Below are 17088 nucleotides of genomic sequence, written 5' to 3'. Positions count from 1 at the left end.
AGATCTCCAATGGAATGCTCCAGAGATTTGTGGTTGGTCCTGTACTATTTAATGTTTTTATAAATAACTTGGATAAAAGCATAGATGGCATGTTCATTAAACTTGCAGAAGACACAAATGCTGGGACACATAGGCAGAGTAAAGATTCAAAAAGATTGTGGCAGACTAGAACATTGGGCTGAATTTAATGAGATGAAATTTGATAAGGAAATAAATGTAAATAGTCCTATACTTGGATTAAAAAAATTAATTTCATTAGTGCAAGATGATAAAGGCACATTTAATCAGAGGTTTTTCTGAAACTACAACACCAAAAAAAAAAAAAGATCTGGGGATTTTATTGGACTATAAACTCAATATAAATCAGTAGTATAATGTGGTAGCCAAAAAAAAAACCTAATGAAGTCTTGTATAGCTTTAAGACAGACATAACTTCCACCAATGAGGAGTTAATAGTAACTTAGTGTTCTACCCTTGTCAGATCATATATTGAGTACTGTATTCAGTTTAAGAGGTCAGGGTTTAAGAAGGACATAGATCAAGATGGTCAAAGGCCTTGAATTTATTTCATCTAAGGAGCAGCTTAAGAAGTGGGGATCTTTAGCCTAGAAGAGACTATTCAGAAGAGATATCATAATGGTCTTTAAATATCTGAAAGTCTATTATGGAGAAGTTTTACTGCATACCAGAACTGGAAGCAAAGGGAGAAGCTGCAGAGAAATAAATTTAGGCTTCATGTTAGGAAAAATTTCTTAATAATTAGAGTTGTACAGGAGCAGCTACATGGCGCAATGGATAGAGCACCAGCCCTGAAGTCAGGAGGACCTGAGTTCAAATCTGGTCTCAGACACTTAATACTTCCTGGCTGTGGGACCCTAGGCAAGTCACTTAACCCCAAATGCCCTAGCAAATAAATAAATAAATAATAATGATAAGCAGAGCTGTTCAAAAGTGGAATGGGTTCCCTTTCAAGGGACGGATTCTTTCTTATTAGAAGATTTCAAGTAGCAAATGGATAATCACTGGTTAAGCATATTATGGTAGAGATTCTTTCAGAGAAGAATTGAATTTAGGAGACTGTCAAAATCCCTTTTCAAATTTAAAATTCTGTAATTCTATGATAGGGGAAAAAACTCCAACAACTATTTTTAAAAAGAGTATCAAAAGTTCTTGCAGATTTGGTTCATTGCTGTGCCAAGTCTACAAACTTGCAAAGACTTGGTGCTCTTTGTGAAAACATCAATATTTTACCCAGATTAGTGCTAATTACATTTCTGTTGTGCCAAACCAATCTATACAAGATCAAGAACATGGCCTTTGAGCTTTGTTTGGTATTTAATACTTGAAGATTCTTTCAGCTGTTTACTTAGAACTTAAAAGCCTAAGGTAGAAAGAGGAATAAGCTAAAAGTCAGCTTTGAGTCTCAGGTCAGCTATCAGTTGCCACGTTGTCTTGGATATGCCACTTCATCTCTGAAAGCCTACATTTCCTCACTTGTGAAATAAGGATAATAGTTGTACTACCGATCAGAAAGACAGCAAGGAAAAGTGGAGAGAAAATTGCATCTGGAGTCAGAAAGACCTGGGTTTGAATACTACACAAAATATACTATCTAAAAGTGAACTACTATCATTATTTCATTGATCTACCGTAAGGAAAGGGCTTTGTGCAATATAAAGTGATAAGTAAGTATAAGTTATTAACATTAGCACCACCACCACCACTACCACCACCACCACCACCACCACCATTATTTTGTTATTGTAATTACCGTTCTGCGATGGAAAGTGCCATGTTCTTCAGCCTCTCTTTATTGGACTGAGGAGTACTGATCTGGGGAACGACTGGACTGAGCAACTTGTTCATCAGCTCTAGAACCTTGTCTGCATTCTGTCAAATATATATTTTTAAAAAGAGATCCCAAAAAAGCAAACAGTGTGACCAAAAGTGCACATACTGGATTTATATAAATATGTCGAATGACTCAGTATGCAGTTACATTCACTCTTATTCACCCCTTCTTGAATTACCATAGAATTTACTCCTTAAAATTTACCCTTAACCATTGAGTCACCATATGTTTTCATATGAAAGTATCTCTCACATTCCTACATAGCCTTATTTTATTATGTAACATGTACTGCGAACCATATTAGCTGCTACAGAAAATGTAGGAGTTTGACATATTTCTCATGAAGAAACTTCATGGTCTAAATCTGACAAATATTTAACTTGCTGCCAAATGATATTACTATTAGATGCTTGAAGGATGTACTTTCAATAAATTGTTCTGTCAACTGGAAACATGTTATGGGCAAAAACAATTCTGTAAAATGGGAATTTCACTATGACTAGGATCATTAACTGCCTAAGCACTATGCGAAAACAGCTCAATGAGGAGTGTGCATTAACATTCTGGTGATGATACAATTCTTAAAAGATCAAGATAATAGTCTAGTGAAAATGTTTGTGCATCCTATTTCAAAAGAGCAACAGATGTATTAAGTGAAAAGAACAGTACACATTTTACCTTTGCAAGGTCATAAAGTTTTGCAGCTTCTTCAAATAATCCTTTATTTTCTGCCACTGAAGCCACTTTGTTGATAATGGGCTTTGTGTCACTGGTAAACTTATCTATAACTCCAGGCTGACAAGAAAAATAGGGGAGAGGAAAAGCAAACACAGAGCCATTGTTTTCAAAACAGAAAGAAATCTGGGATAAGGAGAAAGGAAAGAGTTAAACTAAAAATGTTTTACCCATGGCAATGAATATAGTTAGTTATATTGAGGAGTATAAATTTCTACAGGAATATATGCTGGAGGCCACATTAAAATATGAAAGGTGTTTATGAAAAATGCTGTCATATAAGTAGACAAAATTGATTAAATAACACACAGAAATCAGCAAATCTTGGTGGTTTCTAGCATTTAAAAATGAGCCATAGAGCAAGTAAAAAACCTAATGATGCCAGAACTCTGGGGAACAAAGAAAATCAAAACATTTAGGAGTGATCTCTCAAAGATTTGAATTTGCTTTTACAAAACAAATGGCAATGAAATTTGAATGAAATGAAATTTGGTGCTGAGAAATCAGTGCCTCTACATAAACAACTAAATATAATCATAGAAAAGGCCTCATGAAGAGGATTACATTAAAAGACTTTTATTTTCTAGAAAACCCAAGTTCATTCCAGATCCATGTTAGTTTTCTAGTAAAGATTAAATCAAAAAGCTTTGTTGCTCTATTTTGGATAACAACGTTCATTATACTAGATTATCAAAGTCTTGATATATGAATAAGTGTTAGGAAATGATAAAGCTTACTGATCTAATTTTTTTCTGGACAAGAATAAATTTTGGGGTCTTCAAAGATTTCTTAATAAAAGAAAATTTTAAAAAGAAAGCTAAATTTTTCCATTTGGAAGACCAGGTCTATCATCCAATCTCATCTTTCAGCAAATTTCCTAGTCAAAGTCTTCTCATCTCCAGAAATTGAAGGTGTGAAGAGATTAAAAGTATCCTGCTTACTTCAAAATAATATTATAAAGGTAAATCTGATTATTAGATATAAAGGTATGTATACCAAGGTCATAATTTTGAGGGTTTTTTTTTTTTTTTTTTTTTTTTTTTGGTTAAATCTTTTTCTTTGCCTCTGCTTGACAACTGAGATGGCTGAGTAGATTTAGAAACTAAACTATGGTTTTTAAATGCATCTTTGACAATTAAAAAAATTTAGAAGGATATGTTTTACTCACTCACCTTTCTACTTCCATCATTCTCCAGTTTCCCAAGAATCATATCAAACTAGAGAAGCAACAAACAAATAACACAATTCAATTAATAAAAATGTCATTATTTTAAGGACAAAAATAGATGACAACAAGAGAGAAGGAGGGGGAAATGTCAAAAATACTACAGTTAGATTCTTTGTTATTACTATTTGAAGGCAGCAGTAAATATTTCACTATCAAGATCATTCTGGAGGGAATTCATATAGTGTTTTAAGATCATATGATTTCAAGGTCCTTTCTAACTCTCAGACTCTATGATTCAAATGAAATATATACCAAAAAAAATTACTCTGTGTACTCACATGTCAACCACATGGAAATATAGAAGAAATGCAAATATATTAATATGCTTTTGAGCATGAGAAAAAAAGGCTCATACCTCTCGACTTTCTATTACAAGTTCACTAACACAGCGCAAAAACATGTTTTCTCCTTGACTATCTTTTTCATCCCTGTAAGAGAACAAATGTAAACAATATTCTTTAATGAATCTGAGGCCTTTAATAATTATTCAAAGAACTATGGAATGAAAGTTATTCAAAATAGCTGTTCAATTTCTTACCTGAGAAAGTAAAAGTACTGCAATGCTTCTCTTGGGTCTGTTGACTCAAATTTCCGGGTATAGAGCATTAAAAGACGAACAAAATTAAGACGCCTTACACAAGGAGGATCGCCAGCCTCATGACTTACTACAAGAAATAGAAGAGGTCAAAACATATTCCTTAATGAATCACATAACTATAGAGTCACATATATATGAAAACAAAGTTCTATACAAAAATGCTCTACTTCAAGATCAGTCATTATTCTGTAGCCTGTTCTTTGCCTTGTTCCCAGGTTCCTGGAAAATTTTAATTCCTTGCTTAGTATCTTGGCAAACTTGAATACTGGAAGCTAAATCAATAATAAGCTTTTCTACATGTCTGCTTTATCTTGTGTTTTCTTTCTTTCAAGTGGAGAGCTAGAAAGGGGGAAAATGCACTTCTTGATCACAGAGACTTTTTAAAGAAAATAAAGTGACGAAGTTTTTAAAAAAGGAACCAGGGTTCTAGTTTCTTCTATATAAAATGAAGATAATGAAGACTATTTTCACACTAAAAATCATGTTGTACTATGCTTCATATATAAAGTTATTTTTCCTTTATAAGTAAAAAGCTCCTAGAGTCCTTCATCACCACAATCTACACTTTGGACACAGCATGAATGAGATATGGCTAACCAGGGGTTAGCAGTCTGAAATCACTGGAAAAAGAAGTTCATGATCTCATTGGAATTTTGCCCTGACTAGCATAGAATTTGTCCACCCACACATACAATGTCTATAATGTGCTACAGTTGGTAGGTACTGGAGGATCTACAAAGATAACTCAGCTATGACCCTTGCCCTCAAAGGACTTGTATAGTCTAGAAGGAAAAATAAAGCACATATAGGTAAATAATTTACATCATATTGTGGTACATGTATAAGAAGAGCACAAACTACTATGGTTAGTGCTAATAACATGTTAAAAAATGTAAATATATGAGGTGATATGAATTCTAGGAGAAAAATGCAAATTCTAATCATCCAGGGACCCATTGAGAACAGTCACTTTAAAATGACTTTTATCCCCTCCCTTCCATTCCTATAAAAAGAGAGAGTGGGTACAGTAATACTCTTATCATTGACATCAATAGGCGTTAACAAAGATTCACAAACTGCTTTTGCTCTCTTCACATCCCAGTGCAATAGTACTTACAAAGCTGTGCACTCTGGCCAGATGATTTCAAGAGAAGCTTTAGCTCAAACAGTACCAGAGCTACATGAACAGCATGGCAGCGTAGGCGCTCCACACGGAAGAGAAAAGCAATTGCAGCTTCAAACTGTGCTGTCAGGAAGAGCACTTGGAAGTACAGAAAAGGCTGTTGGTTGACAGCAAAATGGGATTCCCCTGGAAAGATAGGGAGTTAGATTACCATTCTTACAAAAGTTGCTTTTTTCATAGATTTTACCCCATGTAACTTCAAATAACTATGTCAAAGTGCCCTAAGTCAGTTTGCTGGAGTTATAAGATAACTTGGCTACAATGGATTGATAAGCTGGGATAGTAACAATGTTTTATGTACCTTGGAAAGTAACAAGCAAATGGGGCTGGCATTAGAGTCACAGAAACCACCCATGAGGGAACACAGAGGAAAAACCCTTCCCTCCAGATATGTCTTTCAAAAGGAATCACGTAGTTGCCTAACAAAGTTTGTTCAAGGAGAGAAAGGAAAATTTCAAAGATGCCTTGTTGTAAGCTTTAAACTCATCCAAGGCAGACCTCTCAAATTGTGAGCAAGACGGAGAAAAGAAAAATTCATAAATTGCCCATAAATAGCATCACAACTAATGTTGCTCAAAGAAACAATCACTCAAGATATATAAGATTTTTATTATATGGCTACTAATTTATAGACTAACAAGGTCACTTATACTGTAATTATAGAGTTAAGTACTTGAGGCTTCTGAAAGTAATTGAGAATTCTACTGAGATGGGAGAAAATTTTTTTAGACTTCAAAAGCTGAGCTACTGAAAATATGGAAAATCACCCCCCCCCCCCCCCCCAAATAAGGTGTGTTCAGTAACTCTTACCATAGTCTTCCAACAATTGCTTCTGGAACTGTGATAAAGTGAGTCTATCTTGGGGAGAACTTGTGCCATCATCTTCAAAACATACTTGATTCAACTAAATCCCCAAAAGAAACACATGCATTTTTAAAACTTCTCAAATCAAAGAATGGATGTTATGCAATTGTGTCTACCTTGAAAAGCTGGCCATTACTATGATAGTTATGGTTACCCATTAACATACAACCATACAACAAAAAATTGGACCAGGACAGATCTGTTGTCTTTGATGACCACGCACACTACAACTGTCTGATTATTTTATTGCCTTGTCCTCCCACCCCACTATCCTATTAAGGAGCTAAATGTCTCAGAGGCATGAAGTAGAGCCAGCCAATTAAATGATCTCCAGTTTTAAGTAATTTCCTAGGTGCGCATACTTGTACACATGTACATATATGTAAAAAAATTTAAATATATGAGGTGATATGAATGCTAGGAGAAAAATGCAAATTCTAATCATCCAGGGACCCATTGAGAACACAGTCACTTTAAAATGACTTTTATCCTCTCCCTTCCATTCCTATAAAAAGAGAGAGTGGGTACAGTGATACTCTTATCACTGACATCAATAGGCGTTAACAATGATTCACAAACTGCTTTTGCTCTCTTCACATCCCAGTGCAATAGTACTTACAAAGCTGTGCACTCTGGCCAGACGATTTCAAGAGAAGCTTTAGCTCAAACAGCACCAGAGCTACATGAACAGCATGGCAGCGTAGGCACTCCACACGGAAGAGAAAAGCAATTGCAGCTTCTATACCCCCCCGCCCCCCAATTCCCACCATACCACCAAAAGCAGTAACCTGCCTTTAACCAAAGGTAATCTTCTGTTTTATCAGCCACTTCACTCTGATTATCAGTGACATCACATCTGCCAAGGATACAATAAACGGCTCTTTTGTAGGGGTCAGTGTTGTTTCTAAGGGCACGTCGATAATGGAGACGAAGTTTATTTTCAGTGGCAGGGGATAATCTAAAAATTTAAAAATGGACACATGCATAAAAACTCATGGGAAAATTCCTGAGAGTATTTGAAAACATCCTAAACTAATACAACTTGAATACTTCAACAAGAATAAAAAAGGGCTTTTGAAAATCTAAAAGAATGTTCAAACAAAGCTTTTAAGGCCACCTAGTGAGAACTCCAAGAAAGCACTTTTAGGCTCCTGCAAATGTACAAACTCATAGAGTCCTAGGAGGATGTCCAATTTTACACTAGAGAAGCACAATTTATGAGTCATCTTTTTAAAATTTTTTATTAAAGCCTTTTATTTACAAAACATATGCATGGGTGATTTTTCAGCATTGACCCTTGTAAAACTTTCTGTTCCAAATTTTTCCCCCTTCCCCCCACTACCTCCCCTAGGTGGCAGGTAATCTAATATGTTAAATATGTTAAAATATATGTTAAATCCAATATCTATTATATACATATTTATACAGTTACCTTGCTGCACAAGTAAAACAGGGTAAAGAAGGAAAAAAAAAAAAAAGGAAAAAAAGGAAAGGAAACAATATACAAGCAAACATCAACAGAAAAAGTGAAGTTGCCATGTTGTGCTCCACACTCAGTTCCCACAGTCCTCTCTCTGGGTGTAGATGGCTCTCTTCATCACTGAACAATTGGAACTGGTTTGAATCATCTCATTGTTGAAGATAGCCCGATTCAAAGTGAAAATAGTTTCAATTATGGGACTGATGATGGTTTGTACATCTATTGTCCCAGGACAAGACTTGCTAAAGTTGGCTGCCCCTAGACGATTGAGCATGACACAACACATTTGATCCCCCCCAAATTATTGCAATTCATTAAACAGTCTTCCAAGACATAGAGGGGATGTAATCTGCATTAGTCTACTGAGTACTCAGGCCCATAAATCACAAATCCTTGAAGGCCTGCAGAACTTAGTTGAATAAGCCTTTATTAAGTATCTATGTTACAGTAGGTTCTGGATAGTTGTTGAGGATACAAAGAAAAAATAAAATTTCTTCCTCTCAAAGAGGCAAAATTCCATTGGTAAGTAGGTACTGATAATACACCAATCACTAATAAATCAATGTAAGTACCAAAATTTACCATTTTCTTAAAATGCCATTAAACTGATTTGATTGTCATATAGAAGTACTATTGAACATTATTTATTATCTAATCTCCAATTTACCAATGTAACAAACAATATTTTTGAAGTTAGTAGATTAGACCATCAAATAAAAAAAAAAAAGTGACAGAATATGAATCCCATTATAAAGTACCTTTCTTAACTATGGATTATTGGTAAAAGTGAATCATGCTCCTCTTCTCCAGGATCTCTTTCACTACCATACACAAAGTCTATTAAAAGGATGTACACATGCAGAATCACATGAAGGCTTGCATGTACCGGCCTTCAAAAACTGTTGGGATTAAAAAAATAGCACCTGGTACCCAACCACCTAATGAACTTATCTAGGCTGATTCCAGGGTGACAAATTTATAGATTGGTATTAGGCACACCGAAATTCAACAGGACTGCCACAGTTTGTTCTTCAATGGTATAGTCTTTGAGGACCAGATCACCTCTAAGACACAATGAAGCAGCAGGGGATTTGAGTAGAGGCTGTCCCTCAACATTCATACTATAACCAGATTTAACATTTTCCATGACTATATTCCATGAAATACACACACACACACACACACACACACACCCCACACACACACGTATATACATGTTCAAATTTTTGTATTTAAAACAGAAGTTTATTTCTAGTCACATAAAGGCAAAGGAGGATCCAGTCATAACTAGGACTTTCTATTGTACAACCTAATTCTTTTGGGATATCCTTTAACTTGTTCAACATACCTTCTGTCCTTGTTGTGCATATATTCTTGGAACCAAGTTTTAAATTCTCCCAGCTGATGCTGGGCTCGATTAACCACTTGTGAAGCTGCAACTAAATCTCCACAGCGCATGCAGTAATAAATTAATGCCCAAACAGGATGTCCTTCCACTTCTCCATCCTAATAAAGGAAAATATTTTTAAAATAGAAATTCAAAAAGTGTCTAGTTGGTTAAAAAGCATTTCTTAAATACTTGTGATAAATGCTAGGGATACAAGCAAGTTAGAAACAGTCCCTGCACTCAAGGAATTTATATTCTAATGAAGAGATATACCAGTTGAATTGTGGAGACCCAATCTTGGGATAAGATTTATAATAACAATTATCCAAAAGAGTCATAAAATTTCTTTATTCCAGTTTTACATAATATCAGAGCATTTGAAGAACCACTGGATATTAATTTGGAATTATACTCCCAAAGTGATTAAACTATACATAACCTTTGATCCAGCGATCCCATTGGATACTTCCCCCCAAGGAAGCCAAACATAGAAGCAAAGGTTTAAGAAATGCCAACATATTCATAGTAGTACTCCTTGTAGTAACAAAAAACTGGAAACAAAATGAGTGTCCATTAATTGGAGGATGGCTGAAAACATTTAGCAGGTAAATGTAATGAAATATTTTAGTGCAGTAAAAATGACAAATATTAAGTAATTCAGAAAAACATAGGAAGATTTATATGAACTAATGTACAGGATAATAAAACCAGAAGATTGCTGCAGTGTAAATTAAAAGATTCCTAAAAGGAAACAAAATTCTGAGTAACTAAAATATCAGTGATGGCCCTAAAGAACACCATTTCTTCTCCTCACAACACAGAGGTAGAGAACTTTGAAGGCAGAATGTTTTATGCACTGACAGATCTTACTGTATTGGACTTTTTGGCTTAATTGCTTAAGAAGGAAGGGGGTGGTTCAGTCTGAAGAAGGGCGAGGGGATTTCTAGGAATGACTGATAGAAAAACAAATTTCTCCAATACATTGTTTTAAAGAAACAATCCATAAGCTATTGTCACAGGGTCATCTGCCTCATAGGTTTAAATAATGCCGTCAAGAATAATCTTTAATGATAACTCACATGGGTACTGTGTTTTAAAAAGCCATTGGCTTGTATCTATCTACCCACTGAATTGGCAATAGATCTTTATTTTAGAACTGAAGAAACTGAAACTGAAAAAAGTAGCTATAGTCAACAAACCTTGAATATTTAATTGAGACTCAAACCCAGGTCTTTTGAGTCATTGGTCAGTGGACTTCAGAGATTTTGTTTGTTAAGCATTTAGCCCAGCTTTGGGAATATAATTCCAATTTAATATCCAGTGGTTTTTCAAATGCTCTATAAGGTTAGAATAAAATAATTATATGGCTCCTTTGGATTATGGTTATTATAAATCTTATCCCAGAAAAGCATGACTACACAGTGAGAAAACCAGACAAGAGAAGTAAAGTGAAGAACAGGGAGAGAGGGAAAGGAAGAAAGATGAGAAGTGGTAGATTATAATACCTCTAATCCTAGGCTTGTTAATTTATGATTGGGGGGTAAAATTTGATATGTGCTAATAGGCAAGTTCAAGGCTATACATAAGGAGCACTGACAAGTACTACTTGATCAATCATGAAAAAGTGAAATGGGTGGCAGGTTAAATCATGCTGATATAAACCCCAGCATTACATATTCTTCATTGGAAATGAAGCCTTCAGAAGCCTTGTGTTCTACTACTGACATTATATCACAAACTATTATCTAATTTTTAAGACTACTTTCTTTAGTGGTAACATGGGAGGTGAGGAGAGGAAAAGAAATGCCCTTAATCTTCCTTCTACACTGAACTATAGTGGAATTGCAATCAACTACTTGGAAACCACTGTACTCTGGGATAATATGTTCTGGTGAAATACGAGCATTTTGTGAACTATATCAGGTTCATATCAAGTCTAAAATTCCAAATTTGTTTGGAATGTGTAATATAAAGAAAGAGAGAGAGATGAACTTCTTAGAGGTTGAAGGAAGCCAAACATCTAAATTTACTTTTTAAGAAATTAATTCAAATGAAAGAACTCTTATGAAAAAGTTAAGTAGCAGGTATGCTCTTGTTTTCCCCTTGAGTCTTATCAAGGTAACAATAGAAAAGATAAATGCAGGTTACTATATAATACAGTTTAAACAAAGTCATTAGAGGTTGATTTTTTTTTTTTTGGGGGGGGGAGAAGAAATAAAATAAACTTAAAGTACCTGAAGTCCTGGAAGAGGTGCTGGGAGTTTGATATTAAGAAAACTTCGAACCAGCTGGTAAGTTCCAGGCACACCACCCAACTGGGCTTGATGCAGATTTCCAAAAACAGTAACAAGTGTATAATTTTTGTAACTAGAAAAAAGCCATTAAAGATAACCCAAAGTTAAAGATATTCCTTTTTAAAAATTTGTTAAATAATGAAATGTTATTGAAGATATGGCACCATCAAGGACAATGGATAAGAGGGAAGGGGAAAGAATGATACAATTGCTCTGACTTTAAATACTTAATGATGGAATAGAATTATTCTAAAGGGTAGTACAAGAACAAATTATAATAGGAAATTATATGAAATGGATTGCATTATAAAATAATGAACTCTCCTTCCTCCTAACCACTGAAAATGTGTAGACAAAGGTTGAAAGGTCATATGTTAGCAATGATATAGAAAAGATTAATGTTCTGTTTCTGTTTTGTTCTGGAAGGTTGAATTGGATGATTTCTAGGATTCCTTTTTTTTTTTTTTTTTTTGCTGAAATTCTAGGATTCCAGGACATCTACAGTGCTTTGTAGAAGGAACAACATTGAAAAAAATGCTTAATTTCTATGGGGTGATAAACAACATATAGCTAGTCATTGAAAGATTCCTGACCAAAAAAAAAAAATCTACTTTTCCATTTCTTGCAAAAAACAATTCCATAAAATTATATTCATACTATTGTCACTTTAGCGTCAGCAAAACATATTTGATTTTAAAGTACTATTATCCTAAATCTTTTATTTGGTCTTGATTAATCTTGCAAAGGTTACAATGAGGTAAGAATAAATAAACAAAATCATTTACTAAGTAAATGTTTTTAAAGTTTTAAAAAGAAACTGAGGATGGACAGTTCCCAGTTATTTTCAAGAAGTTCAATTAAAAAGATTAATAAAGTAAAGGGGACAAACAGGCAAAGGAACTAAGAAACAGAATCCATTATTAAAGCTACAAAAGCCAAAGGAGATGAATTCCCAACCCCACCCCCAATTTGAAACCCTGTACATATATATTGAATTTGTCACTATGGAAAGTCTTTTTAATAGAGTTATACATTCTAGAGAGCAAGATGGTAACAAATCAATCAAAACAGACAATTATTAACTCCTATTACTGTGCTGAGAATTATGGAAGGAAAGAAAAATATGCTAAATGTAGCACTGTACTCCAGAATATAGTTATTTTGTCTAATGCAATAGATATATTTATCTGTGATATAACAATTAGTTTTAAACACCAGTATGATGCTATATAATGCTTCTGAATTAATGCACAGTTCTACATAGGAAAATGTTATGACTTCTTAGTAGGATATTATTTTATATAGAGTGGATGCTCTGAAAACAATATTATATGGCCACAGACATCAGCCTACATGGCCTGGTGGCAAAGTGTTGTAATTTTGCAAGTTTATTCAATTCAGCAGCCTTCTCCTCTGGAGCCAGCAGGGAGAAGCACAGTGCTCTCTCTCTCTCTCTCTCTCTGAAATAAAGAGGATTTGTTGCAACACTTATGGCAACCCCTGCTGGCTAATTCGGAGCTGAATTGAATGTCCTCAATGAAGGATGAATGGCACAACCCCCTATTAATGGAGTGGACAATTGTAAAGGGACAAAAGCACAACCATAATCCCTCTAAATGACTGACTCAAGTTGCTGTGGAGGTGGCACAGAAACCTTAGTACAAACCACTGGCATTAACAGCAGGGAAGAAATCAGTACATCAAATGTGGAACATGGACTCACAGGGATTAACTGGATGTAGCCAAAAGGAAAATTAAGATTAAAGAGGGATTTAATAGAGGTACACAGGCCAGTTGATGGTTTGAAGGCAATAAAATTGCTGGGGTTAGCGGTCTAATTAAAATGCTGTAAGAACACAAGCAGGCATAAAAAGGGGGCAGGTGGAACCATACTAGGAAATGGAACTTTGATCCAAGGCATTATAATATAACAATCATAGTATCTATTGTAAGAAGGGAGAAAAGGGAAAAATGAAAAGCAAAGAGGGGAAAGGAGAAAGATATAGGTGTGTTCTAACATTTTTTCTACTTACCTTATCATTTTACTGGTATAATTTTATAATACAGAATGATACCCAAATAAATAGCTGTTTCTGATAACAACAAAATGTCTTTCAGGCTCATTTACTCCAAATTACAACACATCTATAAAGCATTCCATATGAAGATTACATATATATTTAAAACAATACAAAGGACCTCAAAGGCTCATTTGGTTGGTTCCAGCTTACCTTTGCTCAAGGTAACGTAAAGCCTGCCTTACAAATTCCATTTGAACCTCTATGCTCCTTCGACTTTTCAACGCGTCTGTTGCAGGGGCCAACAATACATCTGTCATTTGTTTCACCATTGCCCACATATCTGAAATATTCTTCATAAAAACAACAAAATCAGAAGAAAATGCTGCAAGTACCAAAGAAGTCATATACATATATAGCATTTTTTTCCTCTTAGAAAAAAATTTTATTTGAATATAATTTAAAAGAAATGGGAACTACAGAGGTTTATTTCATCTTCTGAAGGGCTAATTTTGGCTTGCTCTGATGTGCAACATTCACCTTTGTCCAGTTTTAAGGGCTTCTGAAGTCAACTTTCCAATGAGCTAACAAGCAGAATTAGTTTTTGGATCAATTATTCTCTTTGTCTGACATGCCTACCTCCATAAGAGGTCTTAAAAGTAACAAGAATACTGAATCTCAGTGGGTTATATATTAAGAGAATGTGAATAAATTTGTTCAAAGCTTTAGGAGTTTGAAAATTCAGGTAGTTATGATTCAATCCTTACAAGGTCATTTAGTTTTTAAAAGGGCTAAAATAAGTTTAACCTAAATAATATATATTTTGTCCTTCTAGGGAGTCGCAATGGGTTGTTCCATCCTTTGTGGACTACATAGCAACCTCTTATTCAGTCATCCCCTTCCTAAAGATTCTTCCCCTGAGTACCTATAATTAAAAAAAAACCTGTCAGTCTTTCCTTTGTGCTGCCCACATATTCTTTCTTCCCAAGTAGCTTCCTGCCTTTAAATTAACTTTCCTTAAAACATCTCTTTTAGTATTTGGAAAATTCTCACTGTAAAAAAATTTAATGAAATTTTAAAGTTAAGCATACTTACTCTATGAATACAATCAACCACAGATGAGTAGGTTAACACTTTGTTTCCAAGAAAGGAAAGAAAGATGAAATTGTATTTATATCTTAAAGAAAGAAAAATACAGGGGCAGCTAGATGTCCAGTGGATAGAATACCACCCCTGAAGTCAGGAGAACCTGAGTTCAAATGTGACCTCAGACACTTAATACTTCCTAGCTGTTTAACCCTAAGAAAGTCAATAAACAACAAACGCCTCACAAAAACATACACACACATACACATATATATGTATATATATATATACATATACACATACTGTAGGTGTATATCTAGTTTCAGTTTATCCTCAGTCTTTTTTTGGGCAGGGTTGGGTATGCGTCAGGTGGGGATGAAGGGGATGTCTGAGAGAAAAGGGAGGGATTAAAGTAGATAGGTAGAGAAAGAAATGTAAATTAGTAGTAGTAGCAGAGAGAAATGATCATAAATTGAGAAAAGATTTACTAGGCTTGAATCAAGTTCAGTAAGCCCACCAAAAGATGAGAATTGTGAAAGCTCCATGTCAAACAGTTTAATAAAAATGTCAGGAAACTATAAGGCAAAACACAAAGTACTAGCTAAATTTAAAACTGGCTGAATTCAACAATTGTGGCAAAAAATCTATGCAAGTCATCTCTGAACACCTTAAAAGAAAAGCAAAATTTGAACCACAACACACTAATCTTCATTATGAAATGCTGAAGAAAACCTTGAAAGCTATTTTCAGACACAAGAAATATATTATCAGTAGATTTCAGCCAAGTCAACAAGTTACTAATCACATCTAAAAAATAATATTATATATTTCTACTTATGCTAACACTTTGCCAGTACCTTATCATCCATTTCTGCAACAGCGGCACAAAGGTCTACTAGGTTAGGCTGCAGATGTCCATTCACTATCTTCTCATTATAAATGTAAATCTGAAATTATCAAAAGCAAAATAAGCAGTGCTATTTATATTTTTTCCTTTTTAAAAAAATCGTCCCGGTGAATCTAAAGTTTTCAAATAATGGCCAAAGGTACTTCATTCAAGTTTTCTAACTTAGGGCAGCCAAGCTAAACACAACTTAAAGAATAATTTCTCATGGCCAGCTTCCCAGTTTCATGTCTGAGCTGATAAGCAGCAGCACTGAGACACACCAAGGTCACCTGACATCTCACCACAACCCACCAAATGAACAGTGGGAGCAAAGAGAAAAGAGGGGAAATGAGGGAAAGAAGTACAATGAGCAACAACCCCCATGGCTTCTGTGCTCAGTCATTTTTTGGTCCCAGCTGATAGAAATCAAAGGAGAAGCTAGGAATGGAGAAATGTGTCCCCACTGCTATCATCTGTTAACTAGAAGGGAGACTTATACAAAAGCAGCAGTAAAAATCTTTTAGCTTTCTTCTAAGCCAGAGACACATGATGGTAACAAGCCCAAACCAAATGGGCAATATTTGGACCATCCCATTGTGTCAGAACGATCACTGCTCTAAACTTGTAACACACACTTCTTCTTGAGGAAATCTTTATGCTTTAGATGAAATTGGTTGGGAATGAAGAATATTCTATCTCATGATGAGTAGGAGTATTGGATTCCTCTACATGTCATCAAAAAGACTAAGACCTCAAGCAACAATGACAAGGACTGTCATTAAAAAAAAAAAAAAAAACACATTTAAAAAAAATTTTAATAGTATTTATTATAATTAGTATTTATTTATAAGACTGTGTTCCAGATTTTTCTTCTTCTTTCCCTTACCTCCCTCCTCCCCAAGACAGCAAGCAATTTGACATAGGTAAATAGGTGCAATTCTTTAAAATAAATATTTTTTGGCTGTTTCCTTAATTCTTTAAAAAAAAAAGTTAACATGAGTCTTGGAAATTAACTTGGAAATGAAAAACATGGAAGGTAAATCAAATAATTGTAATGGAAATTTTTAAAAATCTCTAAATCAACAATGACATATTTTCAAAGTCAACAGTGGTGATCAAGTGAACAGAATCTATTCTCTTGACCATTAGCAGAATTTTGGGAAAATTTTAATTTTGGATAGTAAATTATGCAAATATTCACTGACAGCTTTTATTGAAACAAAAGAGGATTTCCAGTTAGCTGCTTAGTTATTCAGAAAATTCCATTAAGCAAAGTCCCCAAGCTAATTAATATCTCTATAGAATACAGAAGTCTTATTCTCTTTGTCAAATCTTAGATCATCAATCTAGTTTTCCAGATAACAAAAACCAAAACATTCTTTTAAAACTATATTTGATATAATTATTTAGCCAAATGAATAGCTATGATTTCAGGAGGACAAAGGCTTACTGTGCCCCTGTAATCAGCAAAAAGGAT

General features: G+C 34.5%; 1 protein-coding gene across 4 annotated transcripts in view; it reads right to left on the bottom strand.

The window, feature by feature from the left end:
- Positions 1 to 17088, bottom strand: part of NUP93 (nucleoporin 93) — a 126109-nt gene that overhangs the window by 16308 nt on the left and 92713 nt on the right. For all 4 annotated transcript variants that reach the window (XM_031954539.1, XM_003757270.3, XM_031954540.1 and 1 more), the window contains 12 exons: positions 15583 to 15672; positions 13853 to 13992; positions 11562 to 11694; positions 9289 to 9446; positions 7253 to 7418; positions 6407 to 6500; positions 5531 to 5722; positions 4354 to 4480; positions 4171 to 4243; positions 3760 to 3804; positions 2531 to 2647; positions 1772 to 1890 (listed from right to left, as the gene is read on the bottom strand). In XM_031954539.1, the coding sequence (XP_031810399.1) occupies positions 1772 to 1890; positions 2531 to 2647; positions 3760 to 3804; positions 4171 to 4243; positions 4354 to 4480; positions 5531 to 5722; positions 6407 to 6500; positions 7253 to 7418; positions 9289 to 9446; positions 11562 to 11694; positions 13853 to 13992; positions 15583 to 15672 (1454 nt within the window). The remainder of the gene's footprint in view (positions 1 to 1771; positions 1891 to 2530; positions 2648 to 3759; positions 3805 to 4170; positions 4244 to 4353; positions 4481 to 5530; positions 5723 to 6406; positions 6501 to 7252; positions 7419 to 9288; positions 9447 to 11561; positions 11695 to 13852; positions 13993 to 15582; positions 15673 to 17088) is intronic.

This window comes from Sarcophilus harrisii, chromosome 2 (assembly GCF_902635505.1).
Source record: "Sarcophilus harrisii chromosome 2, mSarHar1.11, whole genome shotgun sequence".
NCBI classification, from domain to species: domain Eukaryota; kingdom Metazoa; phylum Chordata; class Mammalia; order Dasyuromorphia; family Dasyuridae; genus Sarcophilus; species Sarcophilus harrisii.
This window is presented reverse-complemented; position numbering and strand designations above follow the sequence as displayed.